The following is a 15,490-nucleotide window of genomic DNA, read 5'->3' as shown; positions in this document are numbered from 1 at the left end:
AATAATTTTTTTTAGTTTTAATTTATTGATAGATATGAATTCTATTATTTTATTATTCTTCTATTATTTTTTATTACTTATTTCATATTATATTACTATTAATATTGATAAAAAAAATAAACTATTATGGTTGTAAGATTTTATTTCATAAAAAAAAGGGCTAAGGTATACAGAAATAATAAAGTTACATAATAATAAATCTTAAATGCATAATATTGCATAATGCTGCATGTTGCATAATATTAAATGGCTTCCAACTAAATTTTTTCAATTTTTTTGTTACATATTATGTTATATATTATGTGACTATGTGATTATGTAACTAATTGACATATATTGTTTTCTATCAGATTTTAAAGCACCTAATACAAAAATAACATTATACACTAAATATATGCAATAAATAAAAATTAAATATTATATTGATTTTCATGATAGTTTTATATAAGATTTTAATATTTATTATTTAATCCAAAATATATAAACTTATCTCAACATTATATAAAAAATGTTGAATGTTTATATCTAGACATTATTTGTATTATTATATTTATGTTTATTATTATATTTAAAAAAAAACGGCATGTTATGAAATATTTGTACTTAGTAAATGTACCTCGCCATTATAACTAAAAATGAAGTTATGCTATAATCATATCTTTTCCATTTCATTCATTAATTTATAAATTTACCAAAAAAGAGAATTGGAGATTATAAGAAATGGTCATTAATTTTTAAAAATTTTCAATATAATATTAATTCAAAGAAACGTATAAATAATAATATTTACAATTCTATAATATAAAAAATATTTCATTTTTCATTTATATAATGCTCATCAAAATGACTCTACAAATTATAAAGTACCTTTTCAGGAAATATGTGCGAAAAACACAGAAAATCAGAGGAACATATATATATATAATATATATATATATATATATATATTATATATATCAATCGATATTCGATAAGTTTACTTAAAATCTCTTTTATAATGTTCTCATTTCCTGCCTGAAAAGAGTGATAAATTTAAAGTATATACGAGCGATTACAATGCGATTACAGTCATGTGAAAAAATCTTGAAAAATTATTTCTAAGTTCTTCATCTTGTCCCCTTTTCTTTTTTTTTTTTATCAAAAATGTTTTATCTTTAATACTATGATAGCAAGATTCAAATATAGGAAACATCACTATAATATTGTAAAACTTTGATAGTTTGAAAAAACAGATGTGGAAAAAATCAAATTAATATTTTTTCCGACAAAGACTGTGTTCCTTATCAAATTTAACATACATGAAATAACATCAAACATCCTTTAAGTATCCATGTCGTGCTTCCGTGATTAAATAACATTAACAATCCAGTGTACTGCTTTTATTGAATGCAATCTGTTGAATGCTTGAAACATGTAGTATTTCGTAATATTCATGCGTTTCTTTTGTCGTGTTTTAATCTTTCCAAGCATTTTGTTTTGTTTTCTTTATTATTATTATTATTATTATTATTATTATTATTATTATTAATTATGATTTTTTATTATTATTATTAATCATCATCATCATCACCATTATCATCACCATTATGGAATTGTAACATGATTGTAGATATTGTAGCAAAACACTAAAGATAATGATTTGTTTGCTACAATTTAGATTTATTATTGGAAAATGTGCTACGAGAAAATTGTTAGCGTGAAGCTGTAACGAAAATAATCATGATTAATAATTATATGTATACGTATATATAATATATAAATATTTAGATAGAACAATTAATTTATAATACACGATACTTTTGTATAGCAAGGCAACGATGTCTTCAAATTCGTAATTTTTCGCATTAAAATTTATATATATGTAATATGTATATATACAAAAGTACAAGAAGTATTGCTCTTATTGGTGAACAAGGAATATATTAATGATATATTTTTAATTGAATTCACTGGTGCGAATTACTTGTTTATATGATCTATTATATTTTACTGTAATGTTCATTATATTGAATGTCCTGAGTTATCTTAAATTTCTTAAAAGTTCATTTATATATACCAATGATGTTATTAAAATTAATTATTAAATTATTTATATATATTTCTATTGTTTGTTTTATGAAGTAAATTTTTCTTATTAATTTATATATAAAATCGATAAAATTTTGAAAAAATAAAAATAATGCGAATTTTATATCGTTATTTTCATTACGCATATATTATTGCATTAATTTCAAAGAATTATTGTTATTAATTCGTTACCAATAATACAGTGTTTATTTGGTAACTATTATGTTGTATTGTAATAGCAATAAAATCGCTAACATTTTTCTCAGTGCCGATATAATGTCGTTATTTCACAGCAATTTTGCTGTAATATAAAACAAGCAAATATGTAAGAAATGATATACTTTTGAAAAAGAGGAAAAAGAAAACATACATGTGTGTGTGCGTGTGTGTGAATATGTGTATACATACGATATGCGAGCATGAGTGTGTAATTTGAAAAAAATAAATGAAGAAAAAAAGAAAAAATAAAAATACTGGCGAAAACCGTTCACTAAGCGACAGACGCAAAATCAAAATTGAAACTTTTTATATGCAATCAATTTAAATGAAAGTAAACGAAGAAGAAAGAACAGGAAGTAAAATAAAAAAGCTCGAAAGTCCAGTCGTTGCCTTGTTGCCTACTGGATAATTAATAAATTATTGTATTATTATTATTATTGTTGTTGTTATTATTATTATTATTATTATTATTATTATTATTATTATTATTACTATTATTATTGTCATTATTATTATTACTACTACTACTACTATTATTACTACTACTACTACTACTACTACTAGTACTACTACTATTATTACTACTACTACTACTACTACTACTACTACTACTACTACTACTACTACTACTAGTACTACTACTACTACTACTACTACTACTACTACTACTACTACTACTACTACTACTACTACTACTACTACTACTACTACTACTACTACTACTACTACTACTACTACTACTACTACTACTACTACTACTACTACTACTACTACTACTATTACTATTATTATTATTATTATTATTATTATTATTATTATTATTATTATTATCATCGTCATCATCATCATCATCATCATCATTATCATTATGATTATTATTATTATCATTATCATTATGATTATTATGATTATTATTATTATTATTATTATTATTATTATTTTATATATACAATGTACAAAAAACCATTATAAATGGAATGAAATTATTAAGATATATCGTCAGTATAGAATATTAATATGACATGTGACTAAAAACAAATGAACAAGAAAGAGAAAAAGAGAAAAAAATTAAAATGAAAAATGCGTACATGTAAAAAAAAACAAACATAATTAACGACATTGCCTTGATTTGTAAATAAAATTTAATTACTTCCACTAATAAAATCTTCTCTGCGAATACTGAGCGGGCCGCGATCGTTCCATGTGGGCTCATCCTCTTCAATTTCGTATGTTTTTTACTAAAAATTGCAGCTGATTTTTTAACAGTAAGAATATTTTGTATAGTAATGAAACGTAAAGAATATATATATGTATATATTATATACATGTATTATATATGTATATATATACATATAATATATATATATAAAAAATGTCGAGGTGAGCCCTATATATCGTACCAGAAAAATCAGCTAGAGTATGTAAATCTCCCCTCCGATATGTCCAGTTTGCTCTGTGATTCTGTGTTTAATAAAAAAAAAAGTAAAAAAATATATATATATTATGTATATGTATATACATATACGTACATATACACGTTTGATAAATGAATTCTAGTAGTTTTTGCATGATCCCTGTACGAAAGCGTTCCCCAATTCATTATTGTGCATTTCATATACCATAACAATGTTAACATCTGATTATTTATTAAACTTTTCAAATGAAAATTGTATTAATCATGTTTTTATCGTTATAAAAAATATGTAAGGAGATTTTCATTATTAATTTCAATTATATCTCTATAATAAAATTAAACAAAATGATCAGCTTAGCAAGTTTGTTATAATAGGAAGTACAAAAATATTTAATTATTTTCAACATATTGTAATATTATTTGATAATTTAATAATATGAAAAGGAATTAATTATATATAATATATTATATGAAAAAATTTTGAAACAAAACTAAACATTAGACAGAAATATCTTTTATATTCACATATGTCCACCTTTATATTAATTTAAATGACACCGCAGAATTCAAATCAATCGTTCGATTAGACACAATTGAATCTAATATTGGATTTCAGTAAATGTCCTGATATAAAGAAAAATATGATTACTAATGTAAGTACAATATGTTATTAATTTTATAAAATCTATCATTAATTAGAGCAATTATTGTGAAGTATGTAATATGTATTTATGATAATTATAAAAAATGTTGATATATATATTTAAATTATATTTTATAATTTATTACAAAACAAATTTTTGTGTGAATTTAAGTGATCAAGAATTAAATTCTGCGATGATTATTAAAAGAAAAAAAATATATTAATGTAATTTTATAATTTTCAAACTATTAATTAATTTTTACATACGTAATTTCTTTTAAACAAAATAATTTGCATCTTTATAAAAATATATACATGTGATTTTAATTTTAATTTTTTAATTATCTTATAATCAAAATATATTTTTTAGGCTAGATTTAATGCTATTTCTATACTTATACTATATATACTATATATTATACTGTAAAATTTATTATCATTTTTTATTTTTCATCATATTTTTAAAATTTTTCTTAATATAAAATTTAAATATTAATTTAATATAATTCTTTACCTATTTTTTTAATTCATAATAATTAAATATAAATATTTGAAAATTGATTATTAAAAATAATGTAAATAATATATTCCATAAATATATTTTTTATTTTTAATCTTAATAACATTGTAAGAGTAATTTTCTATAACTTTTTATATTTGATATGTGTTGAAATTAATTCTGAAATTTAATTATAATCAATTATATCATTTAAGTTGATAAAATTCTTTTTTATTACATCATATAATTGAAATATAATTGATATATATGTATATATATTATATTATCATGTTATTTTAGCTCTAGTGATCTATGATTATTAATAATTTTGAATTGATAATAATGAATTATTTATTAATTAAAAATTATAACCATATATTTTAATATAAAAAAAATGTGATTAATATGTTTACCTTATTAAGATACTTCTTTAAAAATAGCATAAAAATAGTTAAGAAATGGTGTTATTCCCCAATTCTTATTCTACTTTTGAAAAAACGTTAACACACTAACTTAAAAATAATGCTAACGATTAATTTTTACTATATTTCTATTTTTCTCTTATTATTTTTTGTCATTTTTATATATGCTTTATTTTAGAAATAATACTGATTTTAATTTTTGATATATTTCTATATATATATGCCAAATAAATATAAAAAGAATATATATATATTCTTATATATATATATTCTATATATATATATATATGTATATATATATATATATATATATCATTATCAATATTATTTTGTATATATGTTTATAACTCTAGTTATCCTAGATTAATATAGTATTATGCTGAATCGATAACATTGGAAATGATTCTAAAATGAAATCTATCCTTATTTCAGATTAATTCTGTATAAGCTTTAATTTAAAATATTTATTTATAAAAATCCATTAAGTTTGTATATAATATATTCAATTTCTTCAAATAATGCAATCATATATAAAAATAAAAATATAATATAAGAATAAAATTATATACTAAATAAATATATATACATTCATATGTATATTAATAAGACATCATTTATATCTAATGTATTGTTTATTTAAAATAATATTTGTTTTTAAGTAGACAATTTTAAAAAATTAAAGTTTAACATAAAACATTTTATGATTTTATAAAATCAGTGATTTATCGTGATAAATAAAATTAATTTTATATTTCTAACCTTAAAATTCAAAAATAAGTTTATAATAAAAAAAAATTATACAATATTATTTATTTTCTGTAAATAGTAAAAAGTTAATTAAATAATTCATGCAAAATAATTATTGTGCTTATTAATACTTTTTATATAAAAACAATAATATGAATAATTTAACAGACGCACATTGGTTTCCTCTAACATCACAAGGAAACATTTATTCAATGACAAAATTGTGTTCTGCCAATGGTTCTAATAAAGTATTAGTAGCTTCTCTAAAAAGGAAAATATATTCCTGTGAATATCATTTAATGCCAAATCTACATTTAAGGCCATTGGTTAAAGAATTACTTTTTACATACATTCCTAGTTTGTAATCTTAAATATTAACATATTACTTGAAAGTTAATCTTTTTTATATTTAATTAAATGCAATATTTATACATTAGGTGGTGCAGAAATTATATCTATTGATGCTTATAATAAAATCGATAGTGGCGATGGATTTGTAATAGGAATAACTATTTTAAAAGCAAGTACAGATACATCTGTAGAAAGATATTTAAATATATATACAGAAGGTGCTATAGATGGAGAAGGAGATGAAGGAAGTTCAATTGAAGCTATAGCACAAAATTGCCTTATGGTTGAATTATCATATACACCATATCATTTATATCATACAATATTACCACAACAAAATGCTTCTAATGAGGTAACTTTTTTATATTAAAAATATTTTTTTTAATTAGAGAATAAAATATGATATATAATATTTAAACAAAAATGATATTTATTATTTTATAAATTTATAGCAACATTTTAACTATTTCTAAGATTTTAGGTTGTTTGGCTACTCTCTGGTAGTGATTATAAAATACATATGATCAGAGAAGATAAATTAAATCACAGTTATAGTGAATCATCTATTGAAAAATATTTTCCTGAATTGTATGATATTCAAGGAATTGCAATATGGATTAATATTTATTATTATGATAGTTATAATTGGTATGATTTTATATTTTTATATATTATATTATAATAACTCATATTTATCTTTAATTTTTTTAGGAGATTGACAGTAATTGGTTGTGAATGTGGTTTAGTCAATGTAGCTATAATTAATATTCCGGAATTAAAAATTTGCCAAAGTTGGAAATTAAGATATGACAAACCTATCTGTAGTGTATCTATTTTTCCGCTACAAAATAATATAGGAAAACCTTCTTTTGTTAACTCTAAAAGTAAATTTTATTATATTAAATATATATATATAAAATTAATAATTATAAGTGTATATATATATAATCTAATTATAATTTGATTATAATTCAAGTTAATGTCAAATATTTTTATTTATTATAGATTCCAAAATGTTTTTAAATGATCAAGAAAATAAATTGAATGTTCTTATTGTAAATACAAATAATGCAATTGTTTTCATGTAAGTATAATTATTTTATGTGATGTATAATCACAAACATATATATTATATATTTTCCATAACTAGGGATATTCTAAGTAATGGAATGAATGAAGATATAATATTAAATGGTAGTGAAACAACTGATTGCATTTTATGTTCTTGTGTTGCTGATATAAATATGGATGGTCAGAATGAAATACTACTGGGAACTTATGGTCAAGAAGTTCTTATCTTTTATTTCATAAATAATACATGGGAATTGATAATCAGAAAATTATTTGATGCTCCAGTACATTCTATATGTTATATGGATATTACCAATGATGGAATGAAAGAACTTATTGTTCTTACACAACGTGGAGTGCATATATTGCAGGTTGTAATTCTTATTTAATTAATCAATTATATTAATTCATTTTAATAAATGTATATATCAATACAAAAAATATATATATAAAAATGTATATAAAAAACTTCAAATATTTAAAAAGAAATATAAATTACAGCATAATATTATAGATATCAAAGATAAATGGAAAAAACGATATAAAAAATTTCTTGAAAAAGAATAAGGTACAATTACAAGTACAATTTTTTAATCATTATCAAGAATATTATTTAATATTAAATTCTTATATTTATCTAAGGATTTTTAAGAATACTATAGAATATTATAAAATATAAAAATACATATATTTAATATTATACAAGTATATATATATTAATAATACTAATAAAAGGAATAATAGAAAATTTATTTTTATTGTTATTATAATTATAAACTTGAATGATATTAATAAATATAGTTAAGGAATATTTATTGTTGTTTATTTTTAATTAAAATAACTTGATTTAAAATATAATAAATTTATATAAATAATTTTATATTTTAAGTTTTTACTTAAAAAACAAAATAATATTTTTGTATAAATTAATAAATTTGTGTATAATATTCAAACGGATTGATTTCCATATTATAAGTAGTTTCACGAAGTATCATATCTATATTTCATAGAATCAGTGACGTGACAGACAGTTCAAAATAGCACGTGCTTGAGAAGGAGATTGTTATACGTGTTCTTTTACGTTTCATCCACGCTTATAATACTGATGATCGATATATTATTTTATGTTTTTCTAAATATTATAAAAGAATTTAATATTTTATCTCATTCTTCTTCCTACGTGAATTAGAATGACAAGTAAGAAAGGACACACCCTTCGAATTGAATCAGAGATCGATAAAAACCGTGAAGAAGGAAATTGGAAAAAGGTTATAGAATTGGCGGAACACCTAAAAGTACAGTATCCCAGTAATGGTAAATATTTTCTTTCTTTTAATGTTTATAAATATTTATGTGATTTGATATTTTTGTTTTTTAGTAAAATATTTAATAAGATTTTATAAAAATTAATTATCAAGAATTTCGTCAGCTATTCATGTAAAAAAATCGTTAAGTCATGTATCGGATTACATGAGTAAAGGTCAAATATAACTGTAATAAAATATGTCATTTGATAAGAAATTTTTTTAATATTTTTATAATATTTTAAATATCTAAATTTTAAAAATAACTGAATTATTAAATATTTTTAATTTTAAAAAATAAAAACGAATAATTAACATTAATTACTAAATTATTAAATATTTCTATTAGTATTTATATTAATTTTTATTAAAATATTTTATTAATAAAAATAATATTTTATTAATAAAAATTCATATTTGTAAATATTTTAACATATAAAAATTTTCAAAAATTATACAAAAATTAATTTTATAATAATAATAATTATATACATAAAATAAAAATGCAATATTTTAAATAAATAATTTTAATTTTAGAATGTCTAGCAAATTTTTTATGTGGAGAAGGAAGATTAGAAAGTTTTTTAGAACAAACTCCACCTATAGATGCTAACATTGGAAAAGCTAGAAATGGTTTACAAGAAACTAGAAGATATTTAATTCTTGCAGCAAATGAAAAAGATAAACAAGTAATTATAATCTTAATTATATAGTTTTTTTTTTGATTAATTAATTATATAATTTTTTTAAATTGTATATTATTAAAAATTTATAAATTTAAATATTTTAATGTTATATTAATAATTAAATAATATTTGAATTTATTTAGGCTTTGGTTGTATTAGATGCACATTTATTACTTGGTAAATTGCATTATGCAATGGGAATGTATGAAGAAGCTCTCAAACATTATCAACAAGCTGAATTACATACACTTACAGAAAAACCATTACCTTGTAGAAGTCTACGTATTATTGCAGAATCATATGCAATTAAAGGTTTGCATCAGATTTAAATCATTTATTATATTAATAATGTTAGTATAATTAATATGTTAGTATATGCTAGTGCATTATTATTTTTAATACCACATATAATAGCCTGCTATTTAAATAAAGGAATGATATCTATTATAGTTTGATGTTTTATATTCACTTAACAAGTTTTTTTTTTAATTTCTGTGCTTTAAAACATTAAATTTGATATCATTGCACTTAACATAAATATTCTAACAAAGATGAAGAACAGCATATCTTTTTTTTTATTTTCTGTAAAAGTATAAATCTTTTCCAATCTAAGGTAACACCAAACCAAAATTATTTATACAACCAATTATTTTTGAGGATATTTATGCTATTTGTTCGGTATTATAATTAATGTATAACTTAGAGAAAGAAAGATTGTTTACTTTAGACACAGGAAAACATTTATCCCGCCGAAGACTGCGCATTATTGCTGAGTCACATGCAATTCAAGGTTTGTACTTTGCTTCATTTTTATTTCTTTTATTTGCCATGTGTAAGTTTATCCTATATCTTCATATTTTTCCTTCTTTCAGCTATTAAATTATATTATAATATGTATTATAATATATATTGTACATGTTTTATCATTGTACAAAACTATTAATGCAATAATATAAATTAAATTTTCTTTCATTAACTTTGAAAATATTTAAAGTATTATTTTAATATTATTTTCATTATTTAATCATTAATAAAAATTTTTCAGAATTTAAAATATTAAAGCAATATATTTTGATTAAACTATTATATATTATATATTATTATATAATAATACTAATAATAATAATAATAATAATATAATATAATATAATATAAGTTTTAGCATTTAAAATTATTTATTTAAATTTATATATATTTTTATATCAAAATTATAGAAAAATTTTGTTTATCTAAAAATTTCGAAAAATATAAAAATTTTAAAAAAAAATTTTTAAAAATATTTTATTAATGATAATAATATATATTTTTATCTGGTTTATTTATACTTTTTTCTATAGTTTCTATAGTTTATTTATTTGTACTTTTTCTTTTTTTAATATTTGTTTGATTCTTAAATTCAATTATTATTATTATGTCATCATCTTATATCATTTTCAATTAATAATTTTTAATCATTTTATTTTATATTTTTTAAACATTGAAAAAATTATCGCATGTATCATATTTTAATTAATTTGTTTATGTTTTAAAAATAATTGATATATAATTTAATAAATCACTGTTTATTTCTGTTGTATAATTAATATATATGTAACATAGATAATTTTTTTTGTGATGATTTTATTAATAAAAAATATATTTGCATCTATTAATATACTTTTTGATACATATAAAGAAATATAATATATTTATTGCATAAATTATAAAATAAATTAATTTAAAAAATTGCTTATATTTTTTATGAATATAATTTTTCAGTATTTAAAAAATATATATCTTAATACGAAGAACATTATTTTTTTTTTCTATTAATTGTAATTTTTGTTGATAATAAGTTTTTCTGATATTCTTTTTTTTTCATTTATAACAGGTCTTTGTTTAGAAAAATTACCACCAAATTCTAAATCAAAATATAAAATAGCAGAATGGCAAGAACAAATCATCAAATGCTATGAAATAGCTGGGGATCTAACATTGGTATATTTACAAGAACAAGACAAACTTGCAATGCAACATCAAAATGGAACGTCTACCGTAAATAGTAACAATGCAGGTAATCCTTTATAACATATATTTTTTTCATTAAATAATATTAATTGATACTTAGCATTCCATAATTTATAAATGTATAAATAATATCCTGATTAATAGTAGGAATATTCAGTGAATAAAAAACGTAATAGCAAGCATTAAAATAAATTTATTTCCTAAGAATATTGCATTAATTATATTTGTTTACATTTTTTCAGGTGATATTATAGGGTTGTTGGTGGAATGTGACAAAACTTGAAATTTGAGTTTTGTAGCTAATACCTTAATATCATTTGATCAACAGGTACATATTCTTCTCAATCTTCGTTTTGTTCTACAAAACATATTGGACCAATATTGGAAACTGCACTACAAAGGGCACCCATATTATACATTCAAATTGGTAATATTCAAGGTGCAATAAATCGTTATAGGTAATTATCTGTTTCTATTAATAAAACTATAAACAAAAAAAGTGAAAGTAATAAAAGTGAAAGTATATGTAGAGAAATATTTAAAATAAACAATTTTTATTCATGAAATTTATAAGGGAAATTTTATCTGCTGTGGAATCTACAACAACTCAAAGTCTTAGAGTTACCTTAACAAGACAATTGGCAGAAGTATTAATTCGAGGCATTAGCGGTGCTGAATATAAACCTCCAGAAGTACCAAGTGACTCAACAGGTAGTATTATTAATAAAACCATGTAATATTGTGATAAAATTTAAAATTTAAAAAAAAATTAAAAACAAAATCATTATTATAATTTATTTTTTAGATTCACCTTGGAAACCAAAGAAATATTTAGGTCTTAATAAGTTTGTGCCAAGAAATGAATATGAAGAAACAATTTTATTATTATTAATAAGTGAAGCTATGGCAGTTAGAGATGCTGTGCTTAGTCAATCTCCAGAATTTAAAGATGCAAGAATTCATGCTTTTGAAAATGCTGCTGCAGTATATGATCTTCTCACAGTAGTTGTTGTGAGGTGGAGTCAAGTGGATTTATTATATGAAGTAATTGCAATGAATTTTTCAATATATATTCATTTTTCAAATATACATGTATATAATATATCATATATACAAATATATATATATATATACATATATATAACTTCATTTAATTTTATATTTTTATAGTCATTTGAAAGAGCAATGAAATTTTCTCATGAAGAAGCGCATGTATGGACTCAATGTGCATTATGTTTAATTAGTATGGGAAAATATATGCATGCTTATAGAGTTTTAAAAGTGGTAACAAGATTATCATCGCAAAAAGTAATGCCGTGCCTTTTAGCTGCGAGACTATGTTATGAACAATTAAATATGGTAAGAATTTTGTTTCTTCTTCAAATTATATTGAATTTTATTGAATTATATTTATTCTTCTTCAAATTATATTGAATTTATTTATGCATTTCATAAAAATTAACATATAAAAAACATATTAAAAACAATATATAGATAAAAGAAGGTATCGAATGGAGTCAAAAAGCACTTCAAAGAGAAACTTCATATTCTCAAGGGATGCAATCAAGATGTCATCTTTATATTGGTATTGGTCATAGTATTCTTGCTGTAAATACTATAGTAAAAATGGATAAAACTTACCATACTAAGACAGCTCTAGAATGCTTTCAAAAGTATGTACAATAAAAATTACATTAAAAATTAAAAAAAAGAAATAAATTAAATATATTATAATATTATATATTTATTTAATAGAGCACAGCAATGTGATCCAAATGATCACTTAGCAGAATATTATTTAGCTCACGAATATGCAATTAACAGACAAATTAATGACGCAATGATTCACGTAAAAATTGCATTAAATTTACGAGCAGAACACATTCCATCATTGCATTTATTAGTATTACTATTGTCGGCTCACAAGCAATATTCAGAAGCATTGCATTTAATAAATAGTGTATTAGAAGAATATCCAGATAATTTAAATTTTCTTTATGTAAAAGCGCATCTTGAATTACGAAGTATCGGTGGTGAACAAGCATTGTTTACCATAAGACATATGCTTTTACTATGGAAGAATCTATATGAAGATCAAACTAATGCTAATTGTAATGAACAACATAGTGAAAAACGCAGTGAAACTAGAAGTGTTTTTCAACTTTATGCTTCTGAATTGTCTGATAAAGATTCCAGTATGTCTTTATATATTTTTTTAATTTATAGTTTTTAAAATTAAATTATTTTGTATAAAAATTTCAAATAGCTAAAATTTTTAATAGGTTCTCTTCATGCACAATCATTAGCTGCTTCAAGAGTAGAGCAAGCTTTATCAGAGGTTGCATCTTCGCTCAGTTCTTTTACTCCAAAGCCTGGACCACAAAGAGCATGGTTGTTACAATTACAAGTTTGGCTATTGCTTACTGAAGTATATCTAGTTTTAGATCAACCAAATGGTGCTGTCCTTTCTTTACAAGAAGCTACAAATATTTTTCCACTAAGTCATCATATTATGTATACAGTAAGTTTAAGTAATATTATCTAAGAAATAAAGAAAAGATTTGCTTCTTCTTTTCATATAATTTCATTATTAAGAGTATTGAAATTTCAGCGGGGTCTTCTTCATGAATATAAATTGGAATATATGGAAGCAAAACAATGTTATCAGAATGCAGTTTCAATTAATCCATCACATATTAAAAGTTTACAACATTTGGTAATGATTTTAATAATTTTTTAAACAACAATTTTTAATGAATCAAATAATATACATTTATGTATATATTATTTTTATTATTAGGGATTAATTTATCATTATTTGGGTAGTCAAAGATTAGCTGAAAAAACTTTACGGGATGCTGCAAAAATTGATCCAAATTCTCATCAAACATGGTAGTATAAAAAATTACTATAAAAATTATACTTGTATTTATATTTGAAAATATAATAGTATGATATTTAAATAATTTATATATTATAAAATTTTGATAAAATAAATTTCTTTTTATAGGTACAATTTAGGAAAAGTGTTGGAATCTTTAGGTGAAGTAGAAGCAGCAAGTGATTGTATGGCTACGGCTTTGGAAGTAGAAATTACGAATCCAATATTGCCAATTCTTTCAATACCAGTAACATTTGAATGATTCAAAATTTTAATTTTTTAAAAAAGATTATAATTTATCATGCAACATTGGCATTTGTTTGTCCTTGTGGCAATCGTACCTGCTTATCTTTAAAATTAATTGCATTATTGTACAAATATATAAATTCTTTAAAAAATATTATGCAAATAATTTATCAATAAAGACTTATTGTAAAAAGACTCAAATAAAGAAATATAAGAAAGAATATTTAATATTTTTAATATTTTATATAAAAAATATGATAAAGTATTTATAGATAAGATTAATATTCGCTTTTAATTTTTAATAAAGCAATTTTTATCAAAAATAATTTCAAATAATATTCTATGATTTTTTATTCATATTATCATAAAAATACATATATATATATATAAAACTATATAATAATATTAAATTAATTTATTGAATATATTATAAATTGCATGTAATTGAATATACTTTTATAACTTATAATAGAAATATTTTTATAATAGATTTTCTGCGTATGTGCACGTGTATGCATATGTATATATATGATTAAAATAAATTCTAAAATTTTTTTTCTATTATATAATTAATATATTATATATTATATAATAAATATTATATAATTTGTAATTTAACTTTTTTTTGAATAAACAGCTTAAAAAATTTTTAATTAAAACTTTAATAAATAACTATATCAACATGATATAAAATAATAATATTTATATATAAATATTTATAAATATTATTTTTTATTATATTTTTTTAATTAATTTTGTACAACTTTTTTTGTTTAATTATTTTATTATAATTCAATATTTTTCAAAATTTATGAAAAAAATTTAATAAAAATAAAAAATTTTTAAAAATGTAAAAATAAAGAAATAGAGATAATTATAATAATAATATGATTCATATTATGATGCAATATAAATTAAATATAAACTTCTCAA

The 15,490-nt window shown here is 20.4% G+C and overlaps 2 protein-coding genes across 5 annotated transcripts; both read left to right on the top strand.

Annotated features, from left to right (window-relative positions):
• The first annotated feature begins 5,615 nt into the window (after positions 1-5,615).
• On the top strand, positions 5,616-8,244 carry LOC105735924 (KICSTOR complex protein kaptin). The gene is made up of 7 exons (XM_086907628.1): positions 5,616-6,368; positions 6,449-6,714; positions 6,844-7,010; positions 7,074-7,246; positions 7,368-7,446; positions 7,513-7,804; positions 7,935-8,244. The coding sequence occupies exons 1-7, from the start codon at positions 6,164-6,166 to the stop codon at positions 7,998-8,000; spliced, it is 1,248 nt and encodes a 415-aa protein (XP_086763754.1). The 5' UTR covers positions 5,616-6,163; the 3' UTR covers positions 8,001-8,244.
• Positions 7,663-14,780, top strand: Ttc7 (tetratricopeptide repeat domain 7). Of its 4 annotated transcripts, XM_012488607.3 has the most exons (16): positions 7,663-7,804; positions 8,623-8,747; positions 9,275-9,426; positions 9,567-9,735; positions 10,151-10,213; positions 11,294-11,476; positions 11,759-11,888; positions 12,005-12,141; positions 12,236-12,474; positions 12,601-12,789; positions 12,925-13,103; positions 13,186-13,625; positions 13,713-13,951; positions 14,042-14,146; positions 14,231-14,322; positions 14,441-14,780. In XM_012488607.3, the coding sequence occupies exons 2-16, from the start codon at positions 8,624-8,626 to the stop codon at positions 14,571-14,573; spliced, it is 2,574 nt and encodes an 857-aa protein (XP_012344061.1). In that variant the 5' UTR covers positions 7,663-7,804; position 8,623; the 3' UTR covers positions 14,574-14,780. The 4 variants fall into 4 exon arrangements, 2 of the variants coding, with proteins under 2 accessions (XP_012344061.1, XP_012344062.1); XR_015291935.1 differs by lacking the exon at positions 7,663-7,804 and having other exon boundaries at positions 8,191-8,747; positions 13,697-13,951; XR_015291936.1 differs by lacking the exons at positions 7,663-7,804; positions 10,151-10,213 and having other exon boundaries at positions 8,191-8,747; positions 13,697-13,951.
• The last annotated feature ends 710 nt before the right edge of the window (positions 14,781-15,490 follow it).

Source organism: Apis florea, unplaced genomic scaffold, assembly GCF_048593485.1.
Source record: "Apis florea isolate Af1SG1 unplaced genomic scaffold, ASM4859348v1 contig_2897_pilon, whole genome shotgun sequence".
NCBI lineage: Eukaryota > Metazoa > Arthropoda > Insecta > Hymenoptera > Apidae > Apis > Apis florea.
The sequence above is the reverse complement of the archived record's forward strand: the minus strand, read 5'-3'. Positions and strand labels throughout refer to the sequence as shown.

Coding starts and splice junctions, on each gene's coding strand:
- Ttc7 (XM_012488607.3), top strand. CDS start 8,624: ATGACAAGTAAGAAAGGACACACCCTTCGAATTGAATCAGAGATCGAT. Junction 13,104..13,185: donor GCTCTAGAATGCTTTCAAAA/GTATGTACAATA, acceptor TTTATTTAATAG/AGCACAGCAATGTGATCCAA. Junction 14,147..14,230: donor TTAAAAGTTTACAACATTTG/GTAATGATTTTA, acceptor TTTTATTATTAG/GGATTAATTTATCATTATTT.
- LOC105735924 (XM_086907628.1), top strand. CDS start 6,164: ATGAATAATTTAACAGACGCACATTGGTTTCCTCTAACATCACAAGGA. Junction 7,011..7,073: donor TATTATGATAGTTATAATTG/GTATGATTTTAT, acceptor TAATTTTTTTAG/GAGATTGACAGTAATTGGTT. Junction 7,805..7,934: donor GTGGAGTGCATATATTGCAG/GTTGTAATTCTT, acceptor TATAAATTACAG/CATAATATTATAGATATCAA.